General features: G+C 39.9%; 1 protein-coding gene across 3 annotated transcripts in view; it reads left to right on the top strand.

Annotated features, from left to right (window-relative positions):
- CABCOCO1 (ciliary associated calcium binding coiled-coil 1) overlaps nucleotides 1–23,603 on the top strand; it is a 52,330-nt gene that overhangs the window by 6,172 nt on the left and 22,555 nt on the right. Inside the window, exons 1-5 of one of the 3 annotated variants that reach the window (XM_083614512.1) lie at nucleotides 1,023–1,173; nucleotides 4,383–4,483; nucleotides 5,053–5,222; nucleotides 7,114–7,258; nucleotides 13,076–13,148. In XM_083614512.1, the coding sequence (XP_083470638.1) occupies nucleotides 1,150–1,173; nucleotides 4,383–4,483; nucleotides 5,053–5,222; nucleotides 7,114–7,258; nucleotides 13,076–13,148 (513 nt within the window). In that variant the 5' untranslated portion in view covers nucleotides 1,023–1,149. Of the gene's footprint in view, nucleotides 1–1,022; nucleotides 1,174–4,382; nucleotides 4,484–5,052; nucleotides 5,223–7,113; nucleotides 7,259–13,075; nucleotides 13,149–23,603 lie in introns of those variants that run through there. The other 2 variants (XM_083614513.1, XM_083614511.1) reach the window with 2 other exon arrangements.

Below are 23,603 nucleotides of genomic sequence, written 5' to 3'. Positions count from 1 at the left end.
CTTTGGCCTCTTCAAACAGCTGTCATTTCTCCCCCTCCCCTGTATGCTCATTGTCAAGTTTTACCCTATTGCCACTTTGATGACTAGAAATATTTACACCATCATCCCTAAAGGATGAATTGTCCTGAACCCAATGTTCCACAGCTCCTGTCAGCTTTCCCCCAGAAATAGGTTTAAAAGCTGCTCTGCGGCCTTTTTGATGTTAAGCACCAATAGTCTGCTTAACGAGCAGAGTCAAGGAAGCTATAAAAGACAAGAAGTTTTCATTTAAAAAGTGGGAGTTTTGTTGAAATGGGGGAAATAAAAAGGAGTGCATACTTTGGCAATAAGGCAAGGGAAAAAGAACTTGGGGAGTTTGTTGCTGAAAACATTAAGACAAAATTAAATAGTCTAAATATATCAGAATCCAGAAACCAGCCCTGGAGGTGGTTGAATTGTTAAATGACCTACGTACAAAAGGATGACTGAAGAAGGATTGGTAGATTTTCATAGAGCCCTGCCGAGGATGCTACTTTGAAAACTAAGTCAAATAAAGGTGACAAGTTTAATTATCTGAGGTAATCAACAAATAAAAAATTAATGCATGGCTGGGTCCACATGGGTTAGGAATAAGAGTTCTTAAAAGTGAAATTTCTGATACTTTATTTTAAAATATATATTTTAATTGGTCACTTATATCCTGCTTTATAGTCTCAAAAGGCAATCAAAGTGACCTACGAAAGATTCAAGCCTGTTACTAGGACAAGAGAGCACATGGTTAATCCGATTTTAAGCTGTATTTCAGTCAATTGCTGAATTTTATGTTTTAATGTATTTATATTTTGATGTTAGCCACCCTGAGCCCGGTTATGGCTGGGGAGGGCGGGATATAAATAAAAAAATTTAGTATTATTATTATTATGGTTGGCCCTATGGCGCCAGGTTTATTCAGGAGGTATTTCCTACCTTCATCCCTAGTTGTTTGTGGTGTTGCACTTCCATCTGCTGCCTATTGGGCAGCAGAGCCCACTGATGTCCTCACTGGATCACACTCAGACCATGATGGAGAGAATCTTCCTTTGTTGCCTGTTGGCAGTTGCCAAGCAACAGTTCCTATTGAGATCTTTGAGACAAAGGAATGAGACTGAGGAGCTGGGTCTTGTCTAGGTGATGATGGAGGCAGGCATGATGGAGGCAAGTGTTCCCTTCATAACAGTTGGCAGGCAACAGCTTACAGTAGGCAAGGGAGTGGGTCTAAGCAGCTGGGTCTCGCTCATCTCGCAGTAGAGCTAAGTCTTTGTGAGTAGTCACGCAGCAGCTCCCACTGTGTGTTCTGAGGCAAGGCAATGTGGATGAGTGGTTCTATTTTACTCAGACCTTGATTGATCTTTGCACTGAAATTGGCCTTCATGTTGGAGGATTTGAATGCTGCTAATCTTATACCAGTTTTTAAGAAGAGGTCTTATATCCTACTGTCTGTTCCAGGTATATTGATGGGAAGCAGAATTAAACATATGAAATAACAAGCTCTGCTGAGGAGGACTCAATGTGGCTTCTGAAAAAAGACGTTCTGTCTTACCAACCCCTAGGAGTTCTTTAGAAGTGTCAACAAACACAAAAATATGGGTGTAGGCATTATATGTTTGAGTTTCCACAAAGCTTTTGGCAAAGGGCCTCATCAAAGGCTCTTGTGTAAACTTAGCTGCCATGGATTGGTAACTGGCTAAAGAACAGGAAGCAGAGATTACGAGTATGCAGACATTTCTCACAATGAAGAGCAGTAAGAAGTGAAGTTTGTTGCTATTGGATATAAAATGCTGGCTTTTATAGGAACTAAGTCTTCCCCAGCAGAACCTCACATTGCTTTCCAACCAATTTGCTCAGGGATATTAGGTTAACTGTAGTTGCTGCTTCAGAAGTTGCTGCCAGATGATACTAAAACCTCAGAAGTCCAAAATACGACAGCAATTTCTCCCAATACAGCAATTGCTTATGAACATATCTCCAATGAGACAATTGGGAATCTCTAGGTAAGGAAGATGCCAGTTCACACATTTCAGTGTTGCGGGCAAACCACTGCAGTTGATAAACCAGCAGTAAAACTATGGAACCCTTTGCCACAGAAAGCAACGATGATCCAGCAGGCCATTATGTTCTTATACATGTACAGCCGAAGCAAGGGGGTGGTGGGGCTTTTCACTTCCTGTTGGTAATAAGATATGAATTGGTAAATAGTGGTATTTGGTGTTCGGTACAAGTAAACAGGTGCACATTTCATAAATTGCTAATAATTCCTATAGTTCTACAGTGTGATTTACAAGCCATGGTTTATTTTCCCTTTCCTTTTTTTAAATTGCTTTTAACTATTAAGCACTGGTGGGGTCGGGGAGGGGGCTCCCTCCTTGCATTGACTTTGTCTTCTAGGACATGGCTTGCTTCTATTTTGAGTGGGATTGTAAATCAACATGGCTATTTTTGGTGTGCTTCCTTGCTTAAGAAATAGAACAGCTCAAAAATAGATGCTATTGCACTTTACCTGCCTGGTGATAGCGGATAATTTGAGACATTCAGAAATTAATGTATATTTAGAAACAATGAGTCTGTGTGCTATTAGACTGTGTCAGTTATGTGCAGGACGAGTTTGGGGTCTAAGACACTGGCTAGCTTCTTGTTATGTAAACCCTCCCCCCAAAGCCTGATGTGGTATATGGTACATAAAGATTGTCAGCTACAGAAGTACTTACTCATTCCCAGCCATTGCTTTCTTTTGAAAGGCAGTCTGCTTCCTCCTTGGGAAGACATTTGCTTGTGCAGTGGAACTTCCTCTTCCTCTCCTCCTCATGCCCCGCATCTGTTCTGGGGGTTCCCCCTCCTTGAGCAGATTTGGAAGGGGCGTAGAGAGTGGAAGTTCCACCATGGAAGCGGATGTCTTTGTACTAACAGGGTGATTCCATTGGATACAACCAATTATCTTGATCATTGATGCCTGTTTTCCTTTATAGCTCAGGCCTGGGGGCCCAAGCCAATTCACAGGCCACTCCTCCTTGTTTTTATTCATTTATTAAATTTATATACCGCCCTTCATCAAAAGATCATTGGCCATGCTCCATACCATCCTTGAGTGCTTTTATATGTCAGGAGTGTGCTGTTGAACCGTGATAATCTCTCTTGCTTGCCTTCATGGAGGTTGTAGAAGTGTTTGGGTGCAGAAATGTTTGCATGGTGGGATGTTGGAATTGCATTATGCTGCTCTACCACTCTTACCCTGGCCCAACCAACTTTTTGTTTCTGGCCACACCTACTTCTCTCTGACTCTACCTACCACAGGCACCTGATCTAGGGTTGCCAAAACTCCAGGTCTGGCCTGAAGTCTCCAGGTTTGCTCGACCCCCTACAGGGGCCAGGTGGAGACCTGCATCTCCAAGTGGGCAAGAGTGCCTTTAATAAATAAAGATTGCAAGCTTCAGCCTGACAGGAGTTCACTGCAAATTATAGCATAGACAGTCGGGGTGGGGAGGGGCTTTCCCCCTCCCCCCTCCCCTTTCTCAGTTAAGCTCCATCTTCAGGACCTGCCCCCATGACATCATCAGGGGCCGCCCCCTAGGTCTTGGGTTAGGGCCCTGATATCACAGGGTCTCCTGATCTGTCAACCCTAATGTGCTCCTCTGCAGGTTTCCCACAGGAAAATGCTGGCCTAGGGCTGAAAAGGGTTCCTCCACCTTTGCTTAATCAATATCTATATAATCAAATTTGGGTGATGCATTTTGAAACTAGGCAAAATATTTCAATGGTTTTTTTCAAGAAGGAAAAAAAAGAAGTTGGAGGGGGAAAGATAAGAGGAGACACCTTATAGGAATTGGATAGGTCAGGCATCCCCAACCTGTGGCCCTCCAGATGTTTTGGCCTACAACCCTATTCTAACAGGACCAGTGGTCAGGGATGATGGGAATTGTAATCCACAACATCTGGAGGGCCGAAGGTTGGGGATGCCTGGGATAGGTTATTATTTCAGTATGTGAAAGAAGCTTCAGGGACGTTCAGCATTTATTGTCTATTTTCATTACCGTCTTGGTGAAGTCCCTAAAAGGGTGGTCTGTGTTGAACCTCTTGTGGTCCTTGGACCATAGTTTAATAACCTCTGGGATAAGAGTTTCATTCAAATTTAGCTTGTTAACTAGTATGAACTTGAATTTCTGCTTTGCAATGTTGCGTTCTCTGAGAAGTATTTCATTTACAAATGTAAGACAAATTAATTTCCACTTATCTGTCTATTCCCAAATCAGCTAAGTTAGCATTGGCAGCTGCCATTGTTTCTTTTTATGCATTGATGAAGAGAGATCCTTGAAATAAATAAGTTGTGTGTGTGGCTGCTATTGTAATGTAATGTAATTTGCTTTCTACAGGATGAGGATGCTGTTAAAGAAGAAGAGGCAATGGCTTGGAAATTGCTTTCCCTTACGCAGATTAATATTTTGTTGGAACAAGATATAGCAGGAGTTCAAAGGTAAGTCTGTTGAACTTAACCATAAGTATAGATTGATATTGTTCTTATTTTTATTCTCTGTTGAGTTGAACAGCTTATACCAGTTTTTGCCAGATTCTTTCCAAAGGACAGAGCAACGGAATCCTATACTGATTTAGGATCTTTTGACTAGTAGTTATCCACACACTCATGCTTTCTTGTGTTTGATTGCCATTGTAAGGGAATTTATCTTGTGTTACTCCACTTGTGGGTTTATTTAAAGTGACTACATAATCAAAGTGAGTTAATTACATTTATTAATTTATGCCCTGTCTTTCCAAAGCTCTGGATAGCTGACAACATGAAAATGTTATCGTAATTAATTAACGCTTATTTGCACTAAATTAGGCCTGAGCTCATGGTACAGTGCTTACAGTGAGGAATCACATGATAATGGTTTTCTATCAGGTCAACAGTATTTACGCAGATTACTAAAGTCTGGTTAAACTGCTCTTTTAAAAGGAGGGTATGGGAAGCAAGATTGTTGTAGCTACATGTCCTAGCTTGGTCTTAATGCTCCAGTTTTGGATAATCACAATTTTTAATTGCAGTTATATGGAAATGTTCCTAAATCTGAAAGAACCTTTGACATCTTTGAAACAAGCTGCATTACTGGATTATTATGTCTCTGGATTTTGGTGGGCTAAAGCATTAGACTTCACACCTGTGCAACTTGGAGGACTTCTGACTCTGTTAAATATGCTGATGAATAACATTGAGAGTAAGTTTTGTTGTATTTTGCATTTTGGGTTTTCCGTTTGAGCACTTTAATAAATTAATTTACTTTTTGTTAGAAGTAGTTGTTTTCTCAACCCTGTTTTGTTTTTGAGCAAGAATGAGTTGCAGAAGCATGATTTTTGAGCATCCCAAGTTTCAGCAGGTAGTAAGTTTATTTTTGATACCACTCACTAGCCATTGTTATTTTGCTTAGTAAATTTAAAAGATGCATGGAAGCCAGAAATTGCAGAGTTAAAGGCAGGGACATACTGTGTAGGCCTGACCATGGTTTCATGTTGTTTGAAGCCTTCTGCACACCTTCTCACTAATCAAATACAGTTGATGTATTTTGTAATTAATTTATTTGAAAGGATCTGAAAATAGAATTAATTTATATGTAAACCAGATAACGACCATGATCATCATATTGTAAACTTGCTGCACTTTTAGACGTGTGTGTGTGTGTGTGTGTGTGTGTGTGTGTGACTGCACCCCTACTTGCTCCAATCACCAACTCCCGTGTCATTCTGTTCACATTAACCCCTGGAGCTTCCCCTTCCCACCTCATGCAACTATTACATTCACTTTTCACCCTCCCAACTCAATTTCTGAAGTCACTGCTTTGCACACGTTTTCGCTTTCACCCGTGTCCATGTGCTCCTGCTTTTGTGTAATCCACCTTGAGCACAAACCATTCCCATGATGACCTTCTGCATCTTCCTCCTGCCACACAGTGCAACTACCAAGCATCCTTTCCACGTTCTGCCCACTTATGAAGCCACCATCCTTTCCTATTCTTCAGACCCTTTCATGTCCCAGGTTTCAAGCTCAACCCTATTTCCATGCCACCTACTCCCCACTTTTTTTTGGAACCTCCTTTGCACCCTTATTTTCACATTTACTCCCTTTTTTCCTCCACCACTCTTCATATTTTTCTCAACTCTCATTTGCACACAGATTATCCCCCATTTCCATACCTTCTCCTTTCATTCTGAACCCCCCTTGCACATACCATGATTACCTTTTCCCCCTTTTCCCTGCCACCTCCTTCATTTTTTTTCAACTTCCCCTTGCACACAGAAACACCCCCCACCCCACATTTCTTTGCTTCCTCCTCTCTCCTTTTCTATAGCCACCTTTGTGCAATAAAAACTAATCTTGACATGGGAGTATTTGAAAGCCAAAGCTTTGCAGATCTGTTTGCAATATGAAACAGTTCTCTGAAAAAGAGCTTGACATTCTTTTCAGTAGACTCAGTCCAAAGGTACAATCTGCTCTTTTGTGGGAATATTTTCCCAGTTGGTTCTTCCTGATGTTCTTCCAGAGGTGGCTGCCTCATAATTGCTTTTCTGAATCAACCACCTCGTTTACATTAACAAGGAATTCCATGCTATTTGGGGCTGGCATAGTTATTTATTTATTTTTAGATGTATATGACCTCCATCAAAGACTATGCTCTGGGATAGCAGCATTGTTCACTGTCTTTGGTAGTTCGAACTAGAGTGCATTCTTACAGGACAATTCACTCATCCCCACTTTAATATCCTGAAGAAAATGGCCATTATCTGATTTTGCCTTGGTTATTTTTTTGCCTTCTCTTAGTTCAGTATCTGATTCATCTGAACACCAATCAAGTGAATTTAGGAGTGATTATGCCTGGAGAATTGCTTGTGCAATTTATTTCTTAATGTGGCAAATACATTGAGTTTTGAAAGCCATGAGATCCGGGTGAAATCTAGCTGAATTATCTAGTTGTTTGTACGTAAAAGATTTGTGACATAATGTCTTTCCAGCTAATAACTAGTTGTCAGATCTTATTTTCCACACTTGATTTAAAACCTTCAAAGTGTTAAAAATGAGGGTGGGTTGTATGTGTTTTCTGGTATGCATTGCAGCTAAGCATATGACACTGGAAGATAACATCCAAGAACTCAGAAATGCAATGGCTGGAATTGGGCGACGTAATTCGGAGAAAAGCGGTGGCTTTGAGTTCTTCACAGTAGACCAAGCCAAAGCCATAATCAATTATTTGAAGATCAGGTATTTATCTTACATGTTCATTGTTAAGAAGCACTCTGTGATGCGCTGTACCAAATGCACGCAATATTCGGATGTCATAGATGTCTCTTATGAATAAGTATAGCTTCTTATGGATAAGAGAAACAGAGTGGTGTTGAATTAGGACTTAGGAGACCAGGGTTCAAATAGCAGCTCAACCATGTAGTTCAGTGAGCAACCTTGGGCCAGTTAATCTCGCAGTACAACCTACCTCACAGGCTTGTCGCAGCATAACCTACACCAGAGGACTGTGGTGTTGATAAAATGGGGAGAGCCATCCATGCCACCTTCAGCTCCTTAGAGGAAAGGTGGGATATAAAAGAAATGTAGTAATAATAATAGTAATTTATAATAATAAGCCCTCACACCACAGCAGCTAATAAACCATGTTTTGGGTTACTTGTGTGACATACATCTGTATTTTCTGAGGATCCTGATAGGTATCATACAGCCATTAAAATATAAAACCAAGTTAAATGGGAAAAAGAGGTCCTTTTAAAAATAAAAACTAATTTACTTCAAAATATCAAATTCACAGGATAACAAAATATGATATGGGTACATATAACAGCGACAAAAAAGAACAAAGTCAAGGAGGTATTGATGGGAAGAACCTCACATACAATTTCTCTCTGATATTTATATCCTTATTCACATTGATCAGTAGCAATGTCCAATTTTAAAAAATGTCTTGAATCACGGTGAGCTGTCTGAAGCTCAGTTTTGGCGTCTACATTTCAGCATTTCCCAGATGATGTTTTCCCACTACAGTTCAAAACAAAATGCTTGACTTTAGGCCAGGCATGAGTTCCCTGCCTGTGAACCCCAATATAAATGTTTGAAGCTTCAAAAATATCTCCACTGTATGTTCATCTTGCCACGCTAGTAAGCAGTATTAACAATATTAGTTTGATCCAGGTTCCTTCAAAGTCTTTCTTTGCTCTTCCAGAGATAGGAATAAAGTTGGTGAACAAATATCTAATCACACTGACAGATGCTGGTTAGAAAATACTGAGCTAAGAGGAAATACAGTAACTACCTGAAGAGGGCAGAGTGGAGAAAGTAAAAAACTACAAGTTAGCTCTATCAAGGTTAATATTACAGTGAATATAACACACCTCCCCCTCAATATTTTTGTGAGATAATAGACAGCAATCTCACCAGAAGGCAAAAGTCAATAAGCAAGCTATTTGTAAAGTTCATCTTAAACTAAATGAAATCTACTAAGAGACTTCTGGGATCGCCATCTAGTTAATACCTCTTATGCAGATTCTTGCCACAGTTTCTGGCCAACAAAACATTACACATTTTAAATTCAGTCTATGTTTAAGGATGACAAAGAAGAGGAGACAGGGACAAGGAGACAAGCGTGTGTACAGTTTTACTTATTTCGTGCATTGGATTAGATGGAGATACCCAACCTTTGTAGTAGTAAACCTCCCTGAATCAACTCTGAGCTTCTGGGAGGTTCACAACTAAAGAGTAAAGATTGGGAACTCAGGCATTAATTCTTATAGTACAAGCAGTGGCAGCATCAGATTTTTTTTCTTTGGAAGAGCACAGAAGGGGCAAAGTTTATTTCTAGGTGGGAGAGTGGTGTAATCTTAATCAGTTTCTTACATTTTTGTTGTTACATCTTGTTCAGATTATTACATTTTTGATTCTTGGTTTTCTTTTATTGTTACACTTGCACTTTTTGTTAAAAAAATAACATGTTAATCATCAGGTTGTTTTTTTAATTGATTGGCTTTTTAATTATATTTGCATGTGTCTTAAATTAATATTTTCAGGGGTGTGGGGGGGATGTCCCTTTTTATTTTTTACTTAACTGCCCACTTGGGGTTGCAGTCCTCTTTTGTGAAATCAAATGTCATTAACAGTTGCAATTAACAAAGTGTTCAGTTTCTACCAAGAAGCATCTATTCAGAGGTATACTAGCACTGGTGCAGGGCAACTAATGCAAATACAAAATAAATGTCTGGGTGGATCACAACTGTAATAGTCCCGTTCTATTCCGCCTTGGTCAGACTGCAACTAGAGTACTGTGTCTGGTTCTGGGCACCACTAAAAAGGATATTGACAAACTGGAATATGTGCAGAGGAGGGCAACCAAGATGATACAGGATCTGGGAAGCAAATTTTATGAGGAATGGTTGATGAAATTATGTTTAGCCTGGTGAAGAGGAGACTGAGAGGGAAATACAATAGCTATCTTCAAATCTCTAAAAGGCTGTCACATGCAGGATGGCTAAATATCAGGATGAACTTTTTGATAGTAGGAGTTGTTCAACAGTGGAACAGACTCCCATGAGAGGTGGTGAACTCTCCTTCCTTGGAGGTTTTTAAGCAGAGTTTGGGTGGCCATCTGTCATGTTAAGATTCCTGCATTTCAGGGGGGTTGGACTAGATGATCCCCTGGGTCCCTTCAAACTCAGCAGTTCTGTCATTCTTTGAAAGACAAATGCTCCCAGGAACGTCACATGCAAAGGCAACAACCTATCCCAGGTATTTGGAGGTATGCTGCTTTTGAGCACCAAGCCTCCAGTCAGCAGCCACATTTTATTTATATATAGGCCACCTTTTGCAGTTTCCTTCACACAAAGTGGCTCACAACCTGTTAAAGCACAATTTATGACATATTACAAGCCATAAAAAAATGAAAACATAACATGAAACATAATCACACATTGCCACAACAATAGTGGCAAAATAAATGTGTTTGATGTAAACGGACATCGAAACTAGCAATTTGAAAAACAAACCAACAGAACATAAATGCCTAACATAAATATCAGGGTGAAAGCTGTTTGGAATTGTAAAAGAACAATGAAACGGGGAACTGCGTACAACAGCAGACTTGATAGATGCATTTTTCCAGTCAGGAAAACTGGTCAAGAGCTACTTCCTGAGGGAGAAAAGGGGTGGACCACTCCCACCAGCTCTCTCACTTTGCATCCTTCCATTTGTTGCTTGTTTGCTGCTTGCTTGCTGTCCAAACTGCAGGAAAATTATCCCATATACAAACAGCAGAATGTATCATTTGAGGTAATAAACTAGAAATGGAAACTGAGGGAAGTCAACGGGGGGGGGGGATTGAAAATTAGTATTGATATTGGAAATTTGTTTTGAAAATGTAAAAGCAATAAAAAATGTAACAACAACAAAAAACTGCAGGAAAATGATCCCAGGCCAGTCCCTGAACTGGCTTGGGATTGGATGTCTCTTGAAAGACAGCATGCCTTCCTTCACTAGAAGTCGCATCTGGATCACCAGGGCAGTGGAGTAGCACCTGTTCTGGGCCTGACACGGATGCTTAAGTGGAGATTCCTGTACTGCAGGGGGTTGGACTAGATGACCTTCTGCCCCCTTCCAACTCTACAACTCTATGATTCTATTCCACCTCTGCAGCTCTAACAGTAAGGTGGCTATGGCCTGTTTTAACCTTCCTGTTCCTTCTCATTGCATTTGTGCTCAGGAAGGTTAAAACAGGTCATAGCTACCTTACTGTTAGAGCTGCAGAGGTGGCATAGAATCACAGAATTCCTGGTCTGGGGTCCATCATTTTAATTTCCTACAGTGGCCTGGCCTGCTTCTGCATTGGGGTAATAATGTGCTGTTAGAATGGAGTCCCTAATGCTGAGCAGAATGTCAGAAATGAGTTTAAGGTCGACAGTGGGTTCTGCCAGGACACTTAAGTCATCAACAGCTGCCAGGGATGCTGGATGCAAAGGCTGTACTTCTGTATATATTTTCAGTGATGGAGCTAAGGTATTTTTCCTTCCTCAAAATGAGTATTTGGTGCTTCAGCTCTTAAAACCTTTTTTTCCCCCTGGAGGAAGCTTTGTTATAAACATCTGAGAACTGTAATAAAAACAAGGAGAAATGCCTGAATATAGAGGCACAATCCACACAGAAGCTCTGATGATGCCTTCACGTCTGCTAAAAGTGACAGTGTTTTTCTTTCCCCCCCTTTTTTCATCTTGTCTCCGGAGGCAGGCAAGCAAGCATCAACATATCTCTTGACATTTTCTTTCAGGAAACAGTTAAGCTGGGGAAATATGTTGGCATTAATCACTTTCAGATCCTTGCAAGGTGTCATAAAAAGCCCTACCCTGTAACTTCATTCACATGTGTAATCATTTGTTTTGTCGTGCCAAAAGTCTAACCATCAGTAACGGCAGAAAGGAATGCCAAGTGTATTCCATTGTGTCCCTTAAAAAAAGAAAGGAAAGGAAATTTTGTACTGTTTTGGAGGAGAAATACGTATGTTGTCCAAGCTACATAATTTGATAGAAATGTGGCTCAGTGAAGCTCCTTGAGAACCAGGACAGTAATAATTTGGCCTACACATATACATTCCCCTCACCTCCCTGAATCCAAAAGGGTGTATTCAGTTACACAAATGAGCATGTCTTCGGTCTGAGAGACATGGCCAAGGTATAAAGTATTTCTGTAGCAGTAATTTTCAAAAAACAAAAAACTAGGACCAGGAGTTCATGAGGGGTTTTAATATATATACATGGAAGTTCTTGTTATAATAATAAATAAAACATAATTAAAAAATAAAGCAGTTCTATCCTACCTTTTGGGACGCGGGTGTCGCTGTGGGTTAAACCACAGAGCCTAGGACTTGCCGATCAGAAGGTCGGCGGTTCAAATCCCCATGACGGGGTGAGCTCCCGTTGCTCTGTCCCAGCTGCTGCCAACCTAGCAGTTCGAAAGCACATCCAAGTGCAAGTAGATAAATAGGAACTGTTTCTTTAGAACTCTGCTGTACGTTCCATTCTCTGACTAAGAGGTACGAGCTATTTCCAACTACACTGCAGTGTCCCTGATGCCCGCTATTGATGCACACTATTGAAAAGTTTGCCCATCAAACTTTTCTTTAAGTCGTGCTTGAAGGAAAGCATTCACAGGTGGTGTTGTGTTATATCATCCAGAGAGAACAGTGATAAGGATTGCAGAAACGCACTGTGACTGCTGCTGACTGCATTGCTTCCATCAGTACGTCCAAGTGAGTCTTCTGGCCATGCATCTGCTGCAACTATTTTCACACTCTGATGTCATAATGTTTTCATGTTGCTATGGCCGTGAGTCACCTTTTCTTAGCATTGTGATCTCACCAGAATAAGTCCCCTACCCACAAACAGATGGGCTATAATAGAAAAAGACAATTTGTACCACTTGATCACCGAGAAAAACAGCAAAGACTAAAAAAAATATTAATGTTTGAAAGTGAGGTATGTCTCTCAGCATCAGAATTAATTTAAAATAACACTTGTGCTAACATTCCAAATTTCAGTATATTGGAGACTATGACCTTTGATACATTCTTTGATCTCCTTGTTAGGTTTGTATAGAAGAATCTATCTAAATAAAGTTGGAAATATGTCCTATCTTGAGTTCTGATATTCATTGTTGTTGTTGCTGTTGCTGTTGTTGTTTAGTTGTTTTACTTACGGAAGTGACCCAGAGCAACGTACAGCACAGCATATACAGTAAAGCCAATTACAAAAACCATAAGAAATCTGTTTTTTAAAAAACCCACACACATCTTTACAAATCAAAGACAGAACCTGCCCCACAAAAATTTTGTAAAGCAGGAATATGGTGGGACAATGGAAATGTAAGGGGGGAAAACCAGATATACTTCCCAAAAATCTAGCTAGAAGAGTACAGTCTTGCTAGGGCAATGTTTTCCTTGTGAATCAAAATGGCCCTAGTTTCCTCCCAAAATATATTTTCTAAATGCATTCCCCATCCCCCACATAATGAAGTGTCAATGTTCTTGTCTTCCAGCATATTCCAACATTATACACTATATGAATTTCTTTTCTACACTCCCAGGGAAGAAATTGTGTTGGGAGATGAGGTAAGTAATTTGTATGACTGGAACTGATTAAGTGGAATGTTTTAATGCATGTTCGCTGGCATCTGTTTTCTATAGCTCAAAGCAACTTTGTGTCACAATAGCTCAAGTGTTAACAGCATAGAATTGCAGATGAAAGAATAAGAGAGAAATGCAGTAATGCCTGTCTCCTCAGAAATTTGAAATTTAGAAGACTAAATACGCCATTGTTGGCTAGACTTCTTGCTGTCTTGTCAATAATATCTTCATTGACATCATTTATAAGGGAGATGTATGGAATTTTAGATACAGCTTATGGCTGAGGGCTGCTCTGTAGAGGTTTAAAGCTAATGTGTATGTGACTGTTTTCATGGATAAATCAGCATGTGGAAGGGGGTCAATAATAATAGTGGTTAATTTCTAATTCCTCACTATTCCTGATGTGCCACTCTTCCACTCTTGTCTGTCCATATCCCTTTCAATTACCCACATCTTTTGTCTGTTCATTTCAGCAGTTTGATCACTGCCTTAGTGCGGTTAGTCACAAGACTGACCACAATCGAAATGGGAAAGTAGAATTTGCACAGCTTGCCTTTTCTGCCACAGGTGCTCCCACTGCTGAGGAGGCAATCCATTTCTTAAGAGCAGCTAATATCTTTGGCAGTGGGAACTGATATGACAGAAATTGCAAAGAGAGCTCCAGCTGCATACATGGGTCTGTCCTGTTCACATATCACACCTTTGGACCGCACTTCTATTTTTAAATGATAAAGCTGCATATACTTTAAATATGTGAAACACATGATTCCCCCTCCCCCACAGAGACTTTTAAAATGATCTCTTCCTAAAAATTATGGCTTGAACTATTTTTTAGCCAATGAGAAGGCAGCTTTAAAGGGAGCGGGCAAATAATAAATGTCACTACTACCCTGCTGAGTGCTAACCATCATAATTCAGTTTGTCTAACGAGAAAAAAAAGCCATTGCAAAAGAAAACTGTCAGACTATGAATGTCAAACTCTTGCGAGAAGGTATAACTTGGCATTTAGCTAGCAACAGGTAGCATTTGTCCAGTAACCGTCAAGTTTCTTTAATGGTTTAGCAGGGAATGCTTTATAGAAATAATTTGCCATTGAAATAAATCCAGTGGGGGTTTTTTTGCGGGCGGGGACCCGAAATCCAAACTGGACGGTGTCTCTTATCTGGCTAATTTTACTAGAGAGCAACTAGGGCTTTGAGGGGAACACCTGCCATATCAGGCAGAAAATCCTCCAGAATCCTCAGGAATCCATCAGATTCCATTAACCTCTATGGCAAACCATTTCAGTAGCTTCAACACCCATGGATAAAGTCACTAAAATACTGGTCCTCAGCTGGAAATTATCTGAGCTGAACAAGGGAATATAGCCCCCACTTCAAATTGTCAACATCCTGTACAGTTGAGAAAAGCACATTCAAGAATGTGGTCTGGTACATGTACTCAGCTGATGGCATGTTATGGTAGTGATGAAGTCATGAGCTCTCACCCCACCCCATAAACAAGGTGGCCTAAGCATGAATTTTGTAGTCCCCAGAACCAGCATTCTGGGGGTCTACAGCATCAAATCCAAGATGAGCTTCATTAGATCAGTCAGGACAGTGGGGTGGCAGAATTCCCAGTTTCTGTCCCAAGTGCTCAACACAAGGCACAAATACTCTGGATTAGTACAGTTGTACCTCGGAAGTCGAGCGTTTAAATAACTTAAGTAATTATGTGACACATGTAACTCACATTCATTTCCATGCAAATGAAACTTCTAAACAATGTAAAGAAAGTCATTAATGACATTTCATTTACGGACTTAAAACAACAATGGACACCAGTCATAGTGATTTGACTGATTTCCATTCTGGACCACAGACAAACACGCCAACTGTAGCAGTTTCCACTTCCTTTTCCATTTTCACTGGAATTCCCTGACACCCCTGTCTCCCAGTGCCTTACAATCTTTTAAGCAGGTGTAATTTAACATCGCTACAGATATTTTTTGTCTCTGGACCAAATTCTAGTTCTTGGAGAGGGGGGACTAACATTTGACAATCTCATAAATTGTCGGGGCAGGTTGACTGCAGGACCAAAATGGTTCATCTTCACATTTTCTGGGACGTTTTAAGCATGTAAATACAGAAGACCTCTGGGGATCCAAAGAGCCCATGGATTGTAAATGTAGGCCGTAGTCCTAATCACACAGTGGGACTTACTTCTGAGTAAACATGCATAGGATTGCACTGCACACTGAGAATAACTGTTCCGCCTCTACCCCAGGAAATGGTTGCTTCGAGCCTTGGCATTCATTTCTGTCTCAGGTACAGAATTTGCTTATTTAATATAACATTGGCTTAGCCTACTTATTCACAGAGCACAAATGGAGGAATGCTGAATGCAGAAATTCAGCAAAGCAATTTCCATTAACATATGTCAGATCTCATAACAAATGTTTACATTGCTAAGACATTAATTGCATAGAAGCTTTTATTATTTTCTGTTGGGGGGGGCTCAGCTAATTTATTTTACTTAGGGTGATGTATTACTGCGTGCCTGGGGTGGGGGGAGTTTTGGGAACATTTACAAATGCAGCCTTGATGGTTACATGTTCATGCTGTTCTTGAATGGAACAAGCCTTAAAAAAAATTGGAATGGTGTTTGCTTTGAAACATTTCCTAATAAAAAATAATGTGGTTGGTAAATGTAGTTTTATCCCTTCTTGCTTCAATCAGTGTGATGGAATAATCAACCTTTTACGGCCCAGCTGACTGGATTTCTGAAGGAATTTCATACCTTGGACACAGTCCACAGAAACCTCTGTGCACAAGTTCCAATGATATGAGTTTATTTTCAAACTCTCAAGAGCAGAAAAAGTTTCCAGAGCATTCTGCCCAGGGCTTAGAGATGTCATAGAGTCAGATTGCAAGGGGTGTGTGTAATTTTTTATATATAATATTACATGTGCTCTGTCATTAAATTTATAGTCACCCGATATCATACGCTGGAGTTACCTTCGCAAAATAGTAACTATTTACATTAACTTATTTCTGTCTTGAGTATAACCATACTTGGACTCTCTCCAACCCTGATTTTATTTCATTTGGAATATATCACTTGTTCATGTGAATTTGTTACAAGAAAAGTTGTTCCCCCCTGTTCCCCAAATTGGCTGATTAGAAAGCCTTACTTAAATGGAGTTAGTTTGAAAAATTAGAAGCTGAAGCTGGGTTGTTGTGGGTATTATCAGTGTGTTGCTTTCAACAAGTCTTCATTTGGTACTTTTTTCTTGTGCAAGAATTCTTCATTAATTTTTTTTTAATCCCAATGTATGAACTGAGACCTTCTGAACTGGGTTGTTGACTGATGTGCCTAGCATGCAGCTGGAAATATGCATACTTAACATTGTTCGGACGAATAGAAACAATATGGCTAGGTTGTGTTTAGTTGGGAAGTAAATGAAAGTTGGAGTGTGATGATAAACACCTCCCAGGGAACACCCACGTAATAAGCTACCTGCCCCCAAAATATTCTAACACCATATTTCCACACCAGCAAAGACTATGGAAATACAATGGTTCGTTTTTACTTAAATGATTATATGTGATAAGAGTAAACCCTGATTTAATGTAAAAACAAATACATTTTGAAATTTTGATGATGAGATCTGCAGAGTGCAAAAAACAAACAAACTTGTGTACATGAGCTGTGCTAATTCTACAATAAAGCCACATCTTGGGATCACCCTAATTTCACCCCTCCCCCCAAAAAAACCCTTCTGATATACACACATTGTTCTGTATTGATATTCACAACCTTTATGAAATATTCACTTCAGCATATACATTATCTTTACAAACTAGAAAATACATTTTTTATCTTTATATATCAGAAATCTCTGCATTGTTCTCATAACAAAGTCTCACTTCTAAGCTATATTTACCTACAGCTGTGGGTGATTCCAGAGTAAGCTAGCTGGTATTGTGCTATCCAATTACGTGCAAGTCAATGGGCATTTTCCAATATTTGCTGAAAATTATTGTACCAGCAATGAGTTATATTTAATGTGAAAATAGAGGTCATACCCACTGAATAACTACAGCTGGGAAATGAGTGTGTGTTACTATTTAAATTGCTACCATATGGCTAGCCCTGTAATATACATCTGTATATTTATGAAACTCTACCTAAGGAATTATTTATATTTCAATAAAAAAGATAAGATATATACAATGAGAACACAGACTATTAATATGAGCTCGCTCTTTGAAACGAAAGAAATATTCAGAGTTAAATATTTGTGGTTTGTTAATCCGGGTACATTTGGCATAGGGTTTGGACTGACTGAATAATCAAAACATAAGACAATGGAAACATTTAGCAATGCTAAGAGAAGGAGTGGCATGTAGAAACCGATGAGTTTCAAACCCGCTTTGAGCATGCTCTTAAATCTCAGAGCAGAAACTCTCCTCCATGTTTGTCTTCCTTCTAATTAAAGAAATGAATTTTATAGAAAGGTCAGTGAGTTCAGAATTTGAGCTGACTTTTCCTGTGTTTGTAGTTGACACAGTCTGGGAGAGAAACAAGAGACCATAATATTGCCAGTGTCCTAGTTTTGAACTGCCCACCCTGAAGCAGAAAGGATGCTAATAACACTGTGCTATTTTGTCTCCACCTCTGCTCACCAAGGGCAAGATGGTTTGAGCATATAATGCCAATCCTAGCCCGACTGCACTGGCGGTTTCTGGGCCCAGTTCAAAGTGCTGGCTTTGACCTATTAAGCCTTAAATGGCTCAGGTCTGTAACACCTCAAGGACTGCGTCTTCCCATATGAACTGACTCAGACCCTGTGATCATCTGAGGCCCTTCTTCATGTACTTCCTCCATGAGAGGTCTGGAAGCTGGCAACATGAGAACGGGCCTTTTCTGTGGTGGCTCCCCATTTGTGGAATGCTTTCCCCAGGGAGGCTTGCCTGGTACCTTTGTTGCATATCTTTAGATGCCAGGTAAAAACATTCCTCTTCTCCCAGGACTTCAGCTAATTAAACAATCTATGATCTTTTAAATTGAGAGGTATTGTTTTTGTTTGTTGAAGGGTTGTGTAGAAATTGAATAAATAATAATAATAAGTTGTTATTGAGAGATGTGTCTGTCAAGGAGAATGGAGGATGTTGTAGTTAATTCAAGTAGTTTTGGGTCACTAGATGTATGATAGTGGGGAGACATGCAATCAAATGGGCTGGAGGACCACCAAGAGCTCTCCTTGCTCCTGATTTCTTTCCCAACTTGAATGATGTGGCTTCCACATCTGTCAGCTCCTCTGTCTTGGCCTTGCTGCTGGTGAACAAGAGGTTGACCAAAAAAGAAAGACTGCTTTCTTCCATGACTTGATTCTGGAGAAGCACACAGACTTGGCCTGCACTACCAAAATTTGGCCAATACGTACTGATCAGCTGGGTTTGTCACCCAAAAGCCATCTTGCATAAGTAATTGGGCAGTTGACACGGGGAAATTCTTCTGTATTGAGTCCCTTGGCTTTCTTAGCACATTTGGTACAGTGGACCGTGTTCGAGGAAAGCTGAGCTACGGAACTCCTTGCAATATGGAGAATAATATGGAGAAATAATAATAATAATAATAATAATAATAATAATAATAATAATAATAATAATAATTTATTTCTACCCCTCCCATCTGGCTGGGCTTCCCCAGCCACTCTGGACGGCTTCCAAAAAAATATTAAAATACTGTAATACATCAAACATTAAAAGCTTCCCTAAACAGGGCTGCCTTCAGATGTCTTCTAAAAGTCTGGTAGTTGTTGTTCTCTTTGACATCTTTGACATCTAGTGGGAGGGCGTTCCACAGGGAGGGCGCCACTACCGAGAAGGCCCTCTGCCTGGTTCCCTGGAACTCTGTGGCAAAGAATTTAGCAATTTTGAAAGGTGGATAAATTAGTAGAAAGGTGATATATGTAATTGCCAGCTGATTATGCCTCCATCTGCTGCCATTTTGTGACAGGCACCACCATTTTGTGACTGGTGGGCTTCTGTAATTTACAGCTCTCTCAGGTGAACTCTGAGAAAGGAACCCTAAGGTAGGTAGAATGCTGCTGCTGTGCATTTTTAATTTAAAATAATGAATTTGATGGTGCAAGTATTGCTTTTGCACTTGTACATATTCTTCAGGTCTCCTCCTTTATACAAACGGAGGAAATGCAGGTGAAGAGGTCACTTGTCCAAAGTTCTTCAAATTCCTGTTTAACATTTTCACGCAGTTTTCCTCACTGCATTATTCATGGTGTCCATTTATCATTGTAATTCTTCAGTGTTATTCATGCAGTTCCCTTAATGGTCCTTCATTTGTTCTAATAGAAACCACTTGTTAGCTTTTGAATCTCTACAGGATTTTGGATTCCTATTTCAAGCATTTACATAGAGGAAAGACTAAATTAACCCATAATGATTGTTCTTCAAAGAGAATATTTAATGGAATTATTCTTTCACCTGCCTCTGTTATTGGAGATCTGTAGGTGTGTGTACGTGCTCATTTAAATTTTGAGTACAGTCGAAATTGGTTTAAAAAGTGATATTGCATAAAGATTAAGTTGCTCTTCAGAAATTTCTTACCAGAGGGCACTAGAGTGCCCTCATGTGGGAGTTTCAGAAACATCTTTCCCATTGCTCTCTCTGGAAATGCTTTTCCGTCAAAATGCCTGTCAGATACATGCCTTGAGGATATTGTATTTGTTTAGAAATTTACTCTTTGGAAAAAGACAAAGCATTCATTCCAGAGCAATGGGTCAGGAATCTTACTTTGCTTATAATTCTGTTTCTTAAAACTCTTCTATTTGGGTATTATAATTACTTCTGAATCAGAAAATCATCCTCCTTTCAGAGATGCTCAGGATGAATTAATTGCACAGGGGGAACAATCAAAGGCATGCTTCAGTCTTATATCTGCTGTTCCTAGCTACTATTTAATACAACTCATGGCACTAAAGTGGCAAAAAGGACAGGTTAAATTTGACTTGGCATTCCAAACGAAGAATTTCTGTTGTTTGGGAATAATCCTCACTGGGACAGGTAACTAATAAAGGGAGTAAAGATTGCATGAATAAAAATATTTTTTCAATAATAAAATGGGCTTGGGATTGTTTTGATTTTATTTATTAGACTCACAGATCACTTTAATATAGTCTCAAAGACATTTACAGCCTATACATGTATACTATGATAAAAACATATTATACAGTGTATAGTATCTGTACAGTAACTGTTTTAAAACACACACTAAAACCCAGATTGAGGAACTGTAGCAACAATGTAAATAAGCCCGCCCCAGAAGGATACCACGGTCAACAGTATCAAAAACCAGAATGTTGTCAATTAATACAAACAGGGACACAAGTTATTCCTGACGCAGGTTATCTCACTACTAAAGTCCTGTTGCCATGAATCTAGAAATACTGAAATGTTGATGTTGTAGAGGTGGTTGAAAATGGGTTAATGCTGTGGCCGTAGAGATTGTGAGGGAAAAGCCAACTAAAGTTGCTTGTGACAACTGAAAACAATAGGATTCCAGTCAGTTATGGTCCACAAGCTTCACTGACTAATAATAATAATAATAAGCCATTGGTAAATTTTATTAATTTCAGCTTCAGGCAGTTTATATTAAGCAAGCTTATAAGCACTAAGGGAATAATCATGTTTGACAAATGCAACTTGAATTTATTTATTTTTTTGAATATTTTAAATCTGAAGTGCAGTACAATGGATAATAGTATCATTGCCTGGAGTGATTTATGTTGCCGTGTCTCTCTCCCCCACCCCACCCCCCTCGGCCCAACTTGCAGGATACAAAGCAAAATACAATGAAGGTAATAAATGTCAAGGGCATTCAATAGAATTGTAGAGTTGGAAGGGTCATCTGGTCCAACAACCTGCAATGCAGGCATTTGAAACTGGACAGTCTGGACAGTCCGAGTGGGCCGTGCTTGGGAGAGGACTGAAGTGGAGCAGGCTTTATTCCAGTCCGTCCCTGGCCTGTAAAAGGCTGGCTGCGCCAAACCTCTGGACCACAGTTGGCCAAAGAACAACCTGCCCGTTCCACCTTTTTTAGGCCGTGGTTTTTGTATACTAACCATCCTTCCTCGTGCATTGTGTTTCTTGGCCTTGCTGTAGCTTAACAATGGTTGCCATTTTCTGAGCTCTGTCCCAGCTCCTGCCAACCTAGCAGTTTGAAAGCATACGAGTGCAAGTAGATAAATAGGTACTGGGAAAGATTTCTGCCTGAAACCCTGGATAGTCTTCCAGTCAGTGTTGGCAATACTGAGCTAGATGGGCCAATGTGTCTGACTTGGTATATACCAGTTTTGCGGGAAAGTAAATGGCATTTCCGTGCGCTCTGGCTTCCGTCAAGGTGTTCCGTTGCACCAGAAGCGGCATAGTCATGCTGGCCACATGACCCGGAAAGCTGTCTGTGGACAAACACCGGCTCCCTCGGCCTGAAAAGCGAGATGACTGCCGCAACCCCATAGTCGCCTTTGACTGAACTTAACTGTCCAGGGGTCCTTTACCTTTTACCTTTCTTTACCCCAGATGCAATGTTACCTTTTTTCATTGGGTTGTATGTCAGTACACCAAGAGGCATGATTCATGGAGAATGCAAATTCCGTCTAGAAAATCTGCTCCTTTGCAAAAGCTGGATAAAAGGGAGGAAGTAATCGGTGATTAAATTTGAGAAGAGAGTAAAATGTTTCAGTCTTAAGCATTTACATTGTTTCGCAGGGTAGAGTCCCTCACGAGGTCAAGAACAGAAGATGGAGCTGAATTGTTTTGGTTGCTAGCTTCTGTCTGATAAAGACAAGAGTGATGCCTTGAAAAACATTTCTAAAGGCGAAATGTAGGGATAAAAGTTATTTAGTAGCCTGTTAATGCCTGCTCTGCATATCGGCTCCTTTTCACAGAAAAGAGGATGGGGCATCAGCAATTTCAGTTGTTCAAGTTTAACAAGAAGTTTAATCTCTCTCAAAAAAAAATGCTTTGTTAGGCTACATTCATTTGCTACATTTTGGATTCAGTATGAAAATTCCGTTCAGAGGGTATGCTTTTATGTTTTCCCGGTGAATATTCATGAAGCGTACGTGTGAGTATTTTGGATTCTTCAATAAAGGGATTTCATTTAGAGGAAAGGGCTTCTGATCTTTAGAAACAAAATAAACTTGAGAAGATGTAATATTGGGGTGGCAGCTGGGTTTCTCAGTTAACAGTACAATTATACATGTCTGAAATAAGACTCTTCGAGTTCAACAGGACTTATTCCCAGGTCAGTAGGTATAGGATTGCAGCAAATATTGTCACTGACTTGCAACTATTTCCAAAAATGACTGATTCAACAAAACGAGTGGTAGAATTATGTTGCTTGGGGAATTATGTTGTTTGGGGAATTGGTACAAGGGCACAGGATTTGAGGTCATCCATAAAATTATATTATGCATTGATTAATTGATTATTTCCCCCTTGCTTAATATACTAAAAATATCTCTAAGCAGTGTACTGAAGCAACAATAGACAACTTACAGTATTACAAAAATGCACAGTTACATATAAAAATGTTACATCAATACAAAGTTACTAATATATATAAATCAATATCAATCCGTTTGCCTTCTGACACACCCTCCCTCTTGTCCTCTGGGTCCAAACTCTCAGTTCACCCACAAAAGTCTCGCAACGAGAAGAGTTCCTGGAAATAGCATCACTCTAGTCTCTCAATCTAGATTTGTTTTTTATGGGCAGGCCCAAGGTGGAAGGTACTTCCTCATGCTTCCCACAGCTATGTCCCATTCAGCTGCAGTCTCCGCTCTCGGTTCCAGGTATAGCAGGTTTGTTGAGTTTCCCATGGGCTCCACAGGATGGGGAAAGGGCCACTGCTCTACCTGCTCCACTCGCAACTTTCTTCACACTCTGTCCTTTTCTCCTCCTCCAGATGCTTAGATGAGGGAGGTATCAAGATTGTGACAAAGTATTGGGTATTAGCTAAAACTAAGCATAATATGACAAGGGGTTGGAGGTGCTGTTTAAAAGAGCTTCAGTGTATGATAACGTTTTATGGATGATCTCATTTCACTGTTAGGACCTCGTTTTGAATTTCTCCTATTTCGGTTGATTTCAAGGGGGTGGGGGTGGCAGACAGAAGACAGCTTGCTAGCTATGCTAAATGACTACAGATGCCAAGCAGGGTCATTTTGTGAGCAGTTCGACTCCCTTAAGCACTAATCTGTGAGCTGTCTGCAAAAATAGGAAACAATAGAATTGGTGAGTTTTAAATAACTTCCTGGTAAGGGATCTGTCCTGGAAATTTTCGTTTTGAGTGTTTCCAAAGCCCCTTTTACAGTTTTGATGTCTTGTACAGAGGAAGATGTGAAAAAGAAGCTAAAAAAGGTTATGTTCATGT

The sequence above is a fragment of the Podarcis filfolensis genome (genome assembly GCF_964270895.1).
Source record: "Podarcis filfolensis genome assembly, chromosome: 5".
In the NCBI taxonomy this organism is placed as follows: Eukaryota; Metazoa; Chordata; class Lepidosauria; order Squamata; family Lacertidae; genus Podarcis; species Podarcis filfolensis.
The sequence above is the reverse complement of the archived record's forward strand: the minus strand, read 5'-3'. Positions and strand labels throughout refer to the sequence as shown.